The 9,862-nt window shown below is 37.0% G+C and overlaps 1 protein-coding gene across 1 annotated transcript; it reads right to left on the bottom strand.

Annotated features, from left to right (window-relative positions):
• Positions 1–752: 752 nt before the first annotated feature.
• LOC120414496 (uncharacterized transmembrane protein DDB_G0289901-like) lies at positions 753–5,633 on the bottom strand. Its single transcript, XM_039575694.2, has 3 exons — positions 5,478–5,633; positions 1,065–1,689; positions 753–1,006 (listed from the first exon to the last, which is right to left on the bottom strand). The coding sequence occupies exons 1-3, from the start codon at positions 5,484–5,486 to the stop codon at positions 915–917; spliced, it is 726 nt and encodes a 241-aa protein (XP_039431628.1). The 5' UTR covers positions 5,487–5,633; the 3' UTR covers positions 753–914.
• Between the last annotated feature and the right edge of the window lie 4,229 nt (positions 5,634–9,862).

Raw genomic sequence — 9,862 nt, 5'->3', positions numbered from 1 at the left:
ATCAGACCGATGGAAAGTTGTAAGGATAAACGCATATATGAGCTTGACATTTCGGTCAAGAAGGTTTTCCATACGGATGGGCTACATATTTCAGGGTGTAAAATCACATAAAATTGCATAAAATAATGCAATATTTTGTTTACACCCAGGCCTTTTACACGCAGCTGGATTACTACTTTTTTAGCTGTGCTGGAATGACTTAACGGCCTAACAACCAAGGCCGGAACCGACATTTTACTTCCTCATCCGATGGAAGGTTGCAGCAGATGGGAATCAAACCCAGAATCATCCGCTTACAAAGCGCACAGCGTAACCATTCGGCCACGCACTGCCTTTACATGCAGTGTGTGTTTATTTGGACGAAGGTGATGTGCATGCTTTTGCATGCGATTTTACCATCGGATGTTTTGCTGTGTATATAAGTTTTTTGTGTGTTCAATGTGATAGATAATTTGTTAGATGTTTGACAGTTCGATGCAAACGCTTTGTTTCAAGAAAATCTAGCAACATCGGTTATATAGTACGGTTCGAGGTTTCTTACGAATAATACCCTTTTAAAAAATTAATATAAATTTCCTTTAAAGTGACGCAAACATGATTTTTCTTTCAAATTTACCCAGCACGTCGTGATACTTTTTGTTCTCGTGGGAATGGGCCTCTTTGTAAGTGAAGGGAGTTAAAATGGTCTTTAAGTTTTTTTTTCAATTTATGGAATGGTGATCGTTTCAACTCGTGAGCTTAAACAAACCATGCAATAATTAAAACTTTCAGTTACGTTTATTTACAAATTTACAAAAGTTGAATTTTATTGTACATCTGTCATGAGTTTTCATTAGAAGTGGGTTGTGGTTTGACTGATCGCGAGTTTTGACACAGGTCACAGTATTATCGTAGAGGTAGTTAGTTGGGCTGTTTTACCACTTCCATCCACTGGAACCTCCGGTAGACCATCCACTGTTTCCTCCGTAGCCTCCAGTCGACCATCCGCCGGTGTTACCACCATAACCTGAGGACGGCAATGATTTTACTAAAATGTATATCGATGTTTTATGATTATAACTCACCTCCAGTAGCTCCAGTGCTGTAAGCCTTTCCAGTCCAGCCCTGGTTGGTGCCTCCGCTGCTCCATCCGGACGAGCTTGGCCATCCTCCTCCCTTGCTCCATCCTCCGGTGTTACCAGACCAGCCAGCGTTGCTCGAGGGCCACGCCGAAGCTCCCGAAGACCAACCTCCGCTCGTCGATGGCCATCCACCCAGGCTACGACCAGATCCATGTCCACCAACGGCATTGTAGTTGCTGTACGACTTGGCATAGCCCTGTCCTCCCTGGTTCCACCCAGATCCACCACCGCCTTGGCTCCATCCGGAACCACCGCCGCCCTGGCTCCAACCCGATCCGCCCTGATTCCACCCGGATCCTCCCTTGTTCCAGCCAGATCCTCCTAGATTCCACCCGGAAGTTCCTTGACCCTTGTTCCATCCCGAGCCTCCCTGGTTCCATCCGGAACCGCCCTGGTTCCAGCCGCTACCAGACGATGGCCATACCTTAACGGGGGCAACGCTAATGACACTGCCACCACCGTAACCGCCTCCGTAACCACCACCGGAACTCCAGCCTTGGCCTCCGGAGCTCCAGCCACTTCCGGAGCAGACGGCCGCCGCTACCAGGCAACTGACAAGGATGGTGAACTGAAAAAAGATGTTGATTACCATAAATTAGAATATAATCTCTAAAAAAGATTATTCATAGTGCAAATGCACCATACTCATGAATAAGTTTCTTCGTGGTTCTAAAATTCATGAACAACAATTCACGATTACGGGAATTGTTTTTTTTTTCGTGCGACAAATTATACCAACTGTTGTACGAAATTGATGAAAAAAAAGCCGAATCTGACTGAAGGATTTCACAACTTCAACTCCAGGTCCTCAAAAATTAAACAAATCCATTGTGCTGTAAAAATCTATTCAACCAAATGTATAAATTTCAAATTATAAGGCCGATCCAAAGAAAACTCTGGCTTGAGTCGAGGAGGGGAAACATTGAAAGCCTTGATTTCAATTTAAAAAACTAGCTTGAACGAAAAAAAATCTTTGCAAAAAACCCTTTTTGTGGTTTTGTGTACATCAATGTATATTAGGGAGCACAGAAAAAATTATCCCCTGCTCCACGAGCGGAAAACGGTTCTTTAGGTTATTAAAAGCACATGTGCCAATTTTGAGCGAAATTGGTTAAAATTAACCCATTAATACCCGAGCCTGAAATTGATGAAAAAATGTTTTTCATACAAGAACTATTTTTATAAATCGCTCATAATTTTGCAGTATCGAGTTTGGTATGTTCCGCAGACAAAACAGTAGAAAAATAGATTTTTCATGCATTTTTTCCGTTTTTTTACAAACAAAATTCACCTTCGAGTATCAATCGTTAAATGTTGACAGATTTTGCTCATATTTGTTATGAACAAAAGTACCATATTTTGGGCACCCTAATGTACATCTATCAATTTCACAAAAAATCAAAATATTCAATCAAGCCCAAATGATTAAAATGATTATCATTTTCAATGCAGGAAAATGCATTTTCAATGCTTGAAGTTGATTGATGTATTTTTCCATATTTTGTTTTCATTTTTTTTTAATGTCAGAAAACTATTTTTGACACCCTATTTGGGACAGTAATGAAAGGGAAGAAAACATAAATTTTATAAAATATTGACTCAAGCTTGATGGGGCTATTGGTAATATCAAAACATGAAGGAATTCCAATTTTCATCCAAATTGGACCTCATCCTCTTTTTTGTCAAAATCCAAACTGCCTCACCAAGCTCGATCAGAAAAAAAAATGATTTATCTTGCACTTTTCTGTGTATGCTTGAGTTGGAATGACCCATTTTCACGCAGAAGTGTCCAAATTATCAGTAGATGGATTGTTACCTGACTTGTATTTTGATTTTTTGGCGTTACAAGGGTTGAATGCATGATCCGAAAAGCAGGTTCATTTTTTGATATTTTCTTTATAAAGAGCAAAATAAATAATTGCCTATCATCAATTTCGAAAAATCAATTTGAAAAAGGGCAATTCTTGTTTTAAATCAAAAATCTTACTTTTTTTTTGATAAGTTTATTCATATATTTTTCCTTGTCAAAATAAACTCGTGGTTTACTTTAAAACCATTATGGGTAATTCTCTACCAACTCACACGAAATCGGGAAAAGTTGCCCCGACCCCTCTTCGATTTGCGTGAAACTTTGTCCTAAGGGGTAACTTTTGTCCCTGATCACGAATCCGAGGTCCGTTTTTTGATATCTCGTGACGGAGGGGCGGTACGACCCCTTCCATTTTTGAACATGCGAAAAAAGAGGTGTTTTTCAATAATTTGCAGCCTGAAACGGTGATGAGATAGAAATTTGGTGTCAAAGGGACTTTTATGTAAAATTAGACGCCCGATTTGATGGCGTACTCAGAATTCCGAAAAAACGTATTTTTCATCGAAAAAAACACTAAAAAAGTTTTAAAAATTCTCCCATTTTCCGTTACTCGACTGTAAAAAATTTTGGAACATGTCATTTTATGGGAAATTTAATGTACTTTTCGAATCTACATTGTCCCAGAAGGGTCATTTTTTCATTTAGAACAAAATTTTTCATTTTAAAATTTCGTGTTTTTTCTAACTTTGCAGGGTTATTTTTTAGAGTGTAACAATGTTCTACAAAGTTGTAGAGCAGACAATTACAAAAATTTTGATATATAGACATAAGGGGGTTGCTTATAAACATCACAAGTTATCACGATTTTACGAAAAAAAGTTTTGAAAAAGTTACTTTTTGCGTTTCTCTTTGTTTCGTCGTCCGTGTCTGTCGCGGGTGACCATGAACGGCCATGATCGATGACGACCAACTTTTTCAAAACTTTTTTTCGTAAAATCGCGATAACTCGTGATGTTTATAAGCAAACCCCTTATGTTTATATATCAAAATTTTTGTAATTGTCTGCTCTACAATTTTGTAGAACATTGTTACACTCTAAAAAATAACCCTGCAAAGTTAGAAAACACACGAAATTTTAAAATGAAAAATTTTGTTCTAAATGAAAAAATGACCCTTCTGGGACAATGTAGATTCGAAAAGTACATTAAATTTCCCATAAAATGACATGTTCCAAAATTTTTTACAGTCGAGTAACGGAAAATGGGAGAATTTTTAAAACTTTTTTAGTGTTTTTTTCGATGAAAAATACGTTTTTTCGGAATTCTGAGTACGCCATCAAATCGGGCGTCTAATTTTACATAAAAGTCCCTTTGACACCAAATTTCTATCTCATCACCGTTTCAGGCTGCAAATTATTGAAAAACACCTCTTTTTTCGCATGTTTAAAAATGGAAGGGGTCGTACCGCCCCTCCGTCACGAGATATCAAAAAACGGACCTCGGATTCGTGATCAGGGACAAAAGTTACCCCTTAGGACAAAGTTTCACGCAAATCGAAGAGGGGTCGGGGCAACTGCTGTGTGAGTTGGCGGAGAATTACCCTTATATAATTTCTTATATTTTATTTTATTTTTAAGTCCAATAATAAAGCACAACAAAGAGAAAAAAAAGTAGACTTAGGGGAACAGCATCTAATTCCAGCGTGCCTCTAATGTTGGCAGGTCAGAACTTTGACATTCAATTAAAGCTAATTAAAAGCGTTTTCAACTGAACTCGAGTGATAAATAGCTCAATATGAAGTGAGCAAGCAAGTTTCTATCAAAAGTTTTGCAAAATTTGTTGTTTAAATAGTGAAAATCAGCAAATTCGATGGAGTTAGGAGCGAGTGTTTAACCTGCCAAACATACGAGAATTTCCCCTACATAACGGTTAAACTGAAGGAAGCAAAATAGAATGTATGAGTAAAGATTTATTTGGTTAAATATTTTCAATTAAATTGTAAACTGTTTATTCCGTTTCTTGACTGATTCATGAATAATATAAATATAGATTTTTTCATATATGATGAAAATAATCTGCTGAAATAAAAATTTGTTCATGAATAAAACAGAGAAGGTCTGCAAGTAACAGACAAAAACATTACTGTGAGTATATAAACCCAAATAGCTGAATAAAAGGGACAACGTCGCTTTATTATTGTAAGTAATGCGTTCGGCTAAAACACTGAACAAGCTGTTTCAAGCACTTTCAATCTTTGCGTGAATTTAGAGCATTTAATTGAAACTTAAAAAAAATAAAAAATATTTATCCATTTACGTTTTTCGGCGCTATACAAAATATTCAGAATACTACTGTAAAGTTTATATGTTCAATGTTTAACTTTTAAAACAGCACTTTTTCTGTAGAATTTGTCACGATCTTTTGAAAATATGATCTTTCAACACAATTTGGATCTTCTTCGAAGTTCTGCCACTTTTTCATCACTTTTGTATATTTAAAAGTCCATGTATCTTATAATTTATCACAAAAAATATTTCAATCACACACCTTCAACATGGCACTAGTACACAACTACTAAGGATAACGTTATCCTGAGAAATCGTATTTTTTTAAACCAAAACTTTAACTGGAAGACGCGCTTTGGTCGATACTGCGAGCCAAACTGTACCGGTTGCCAAGAACGGACGCTGCTTTTATATTAAAACTAGTGGAAAAACGCAACCCTCCGATTTGTTTACCCACAGATCATAAATGATGTACAGCCGGCGTTCAGCAGCGGCAACTTCATAAAAAAAAGTACCACCCCAAACCCATCCAAACTAAGCCGTCAGATTCTCGCTCTCTTTCTGTGGTGATTTTCCTCTCCTCAAACGAAACTGAGAGTGCTGTGGGAAGTGAAGGGGCTCTCGACTGATTCATGCTCACACACAAGATCAAGACCGCCGCACTCCACCTGTTCAGTGTCCTCCCCCACGTGGACGCAGAAGACAGTGCTAAATGAGTGCAACCTCCCACAATAGCTGATGATGAAGTTGTCGCGTATAATTGTTAGAGATAATTGATGAATCCTTGTTTTAGATTGTATGAAAAAACAGTCACTATAAGAACTCAAAAATTCACTTCAAACATTCAACATTTCAATAAAAAACTATTTGATATGCAATCATTATTTTTTGAAAAGTAAAATAGGACCTTTTTGTGATTTTGTACATTGAAATTTCAACAAAATTCATAATATTTTTGAATTAACTCAATATGCTAAAAATGGTTCCAAACGCAGGAAAATGCATTTTAAATAAATTTCATTTGATTGTACTTAAACTTCCACGAGAAATTTAAACTTTTTGAAAATACCTTTTTTTTGCCCCCTGATTTGTTGGGCCGGCTCTGATTTTTCGGGGGGTTACAAAAACTTCAAATATAATTTGTACCAGCCGTATAAAAACTAAAACTTTTTTCACTAAATCTGCGATAATTAGAAGGCCGAGCAAAAATGGTTCTTTTCGGAAGCTAATAGCTTTTCAGCAAAAAATCTATAAAATATGGTGTTTTCGGGAAATTTTTTTTTTCTAAATTTAATGAAGGTCCAAAATCTGTGAATTGATAAAGATTGGACCACTATTGTGCCCTTCAAAGGTAAAAAACTGAAACAGTTGTTTTTCTCCATACATTTTGACGATTTTTTTCATACAATCTTCAAGCGATTAGAGAGAGGGGTTCCCGTGGTCTGAATAAGCTCAAAGTTGGAATTTAGCCTAGTGATGTCAATCTTTGATTTCAGGGGATAGTCCCGAGGTTTCCATCATACAAACAATTCAAATCCTCGCAGTGCACATATATGTCAGACTAAAGCTTCTTATAAAAGTTAACCTCCTTTGGTTATTCGACGACCCATAAAGTCGAAGATCCTTGTTTTATTAAGGTTCATCTCAGATTTTATATGGTTCTTGATTTGGTAGATTTTATAGATTTCCAATATCTTCGAGGCTCGATCAAAGTGGTACTTTCAAAACCAGATGCGGTGCAACTGGCTCCTTGATGAATATTATTATTACAGGTTGATCAATGCTTCAGCAATCAACTTGCAATAAATTCCTCATTCTTTTGCCGGCTGAAGCTCGCATAGCTCAAACAGTCAATTCTGATCCAAAAGTAACGAGAGTATCGTAAATTTTCGCTTTGGGCCAGAAGTAGGTACCTTACCAACTAGTGGTACAATCCTTCGCGTCTGCCACGAGCTATAATTATTCGTGAGTTCTGCTTTGGCCGCGTAGTCCGGGAGTCACTTTCAAAGGCGGTCAGAAAGCGGGCGCGTTCTGCTCTGATTTACGACACTCAAAATCGTGAATTCGGGTGCTGCATGATGTCCGTGCGGCTGCACGATATCGTCTCATTAGATGATTGCTGTGCCGATGCCAGGTGGATTAAGCTCGAAGCTTATAATTTTCTTGAATTTAACTCTCTCGTTGAAGTTCTATGGCGGGTCCCTAATTGTTGCGTTGCATGCATGAATTTGAGTCATCGCTGATGACAAAAGACCTCCTGAAATCGATTGTTGAAAGTGCGGTTAAGTGTTTGAACAAAGCGATAGCAAAGGTCCAGAGGTCTCAAATTACTTAAGTGCCATGAGTTGGCACTGATAAGCTTTGTTGTTTACATGAGATTTGCATTGTCTCTTTGCCGATCATTTCCTTCGTGTATTTATTGTTGCAAAAGTCGCTTGACCCAATATCTGGCCAACTTGTAGAACAATGTTTCAATATCTGTTTGTTCTACCGAGTAAAATCTACCATCAGGATGTACCATCTAATGAAATCCATCATATTAATGACAACCCATTTAAGCATCGATTTAGCTCACCTTCGTTCGACCAACATATAATAGTACATTTGAACAAATCTCAACCGCAAAAGCAAACCATCGCTCTAGAGTAAACTTTTTTGTATGATTAGTACTCATTTGCCATATTTCCCGGTCATTTATCATCCTTCGACAAATTCTTTTTATCTCTGTTCAGCTCATAATGAAGAACGCCACAAGTCGATTGAGATAATGCTAGTAAGCATTTGACGTGTACACCTTTAGCATCATTGCCGAGAGGGTAGGACTCAGCCCAGGTGTGTAAAAGTGCGCACTTGTTCAGGTCTATGTGCAGCGGTCAAGAATCCTCCTCAGTCTGAACAGTCCCCGCGAATAACCCCCTCTGGTCAAACGTGTTCAAACCCCCGGTCCGCTACATTCATATGGTAATTGTAAGTCGTTTCGTCTCACAGAAATTAGGATCCGTAGTCATCAAGTGAGTTCACACTGATGTTCTTGCTGTTGTTGTTGCTGATGCTGTAGATTTTCAATTAAGGATGACCTAGGTTAGGCTTGGGGTGTGAGTGGGTTGGAGCTTATTGCTTTTCAATTACAAACTAAACTATTTCTAGGATGTGCGCTGCTCTAACAATTTTAATTTATGGTAATGATTCAGCTTAAAATAAGCACACGGAACTGTTTTAAAAAGAGAATGTGAAACGTTAAGAAATAAAAATAAGTTTTATTTTAAAATCTTACAGACAACAAATAATTAGATATTCTATCAGAGCAAATCTCTGAACTTCAAAAGATTACTTACCTTTATTTTTTAATTTTATCAAATCTTCGTGGGATCTTTTTCTATGGTCAATGACCATAGAAGCCATATTTCCCTTTTGGTATTGCGGATATCAGAGATTTTTGGACAATCGTGCAATTTGTGGAAAACTTTCCAACAAAATGCACACCTAAAACTACAGCAGGAAAAAAAACTATCTAAGACACACCTCCTAGTTTTAAACTGTTCTAAAGTGGTCGAAAGCAACAAAGCTCAGTCGAGACACGCACCACTCTTGGCGAGGGGGGGGGGGTGGTTGGGACATGAATCGGATTTAAAGTGTGCAAATATTATTTGCAAGAGTGGAGAATTTGGTGCAAAGTGTTAGAGGTGGGCTAAACCGCTCTTTTTGAGGAGCCGCTAATTTTCGTTCGCTCATTAAAAAGAACCGCTCTTTTGAACGGCTCTTTCGCTCTTTTTCAAAAGTTGGATAGAAAGGTTTTTTTTTAATGAATCGTGCGATTTTTAAGTTTTTTTAACATTGAAATTTTATAAATTATGATTGATAAAACAAATTAAAACTGAAAACGAGAAGATGCCCTTGGAAACCATAGGTCTTGGTGGTCTCTTTGTCAAGATTTCTACTGGAACCTAAACATTCGGGTAATTCAATGGCATCCAAACTTTAATCTAGGATGCTGGAAATATTGTATTTAATTGAGTTTATTTCTGCAAATATTGAACAAATGCTGATGTTTTATTTGAAGAAAATATTCTGTAAACTCTTTTCTACATTCTGATTTAATCGATAAAATCTAAATAACTGAATAAACTATTCAGTCGATTTTTGGTAATATTTTACAAATTATGCCATTTGAAATGCTCAAATTCGTATTATGGTAAAACTTTGGTGTACAATCACTTGTACAATAAATTTTTTTTTCATTTTGTTCAGACAATCATTTAGGGTACGTTATCCATTAGTGGATCCCTTTCCTATAGTGGACCCTCTGAAGGGTTTTTGATGAAAAATTCAATAAAATCCCAATTTCAAGCGAGTTTTTGTCTGCAAATCTTTTATTTGGCATGTTCAGCATCATTTAAACGATGTTGACTGACATTGAATTGTCCTTTTTGCCAAAATAAGTGTTTTGAGTTCAACATCTGAAATCAGACATGGCCACTAGCATTTTCACAACAAAACAGCTTTTCTTTTTTATGATTGAATTAACTATCCAATTATTTTTTGACTGGTTATTTAACTTCAGTAAGTCGAAATAATGTAACTATACTAAAATAAAGCGAAGAGCTGCTCATTTTCAAGCAAAAATTAGGGGGGTCCAATATAGGACAA

Source organism: Culex pipiens, chromosome 3 (genome assembly GCF_016801865.2).
Source record: "Culex pipiens pallens isolate TS chromosome 3, TS_CPP_V2, whole genome shotgun sequence".
NCBI classification, from domain to species: domain Eukaryota; kingdom Metazoa; phylum Arthropoda; class Insecta; order Diptera; family Culicidae; genus Culex; species Culex pipiens.
Note: the sequence above shows the minus strand (reverse complement) of the source record. Positions and strands in the feature narration are given on the sequence as shown.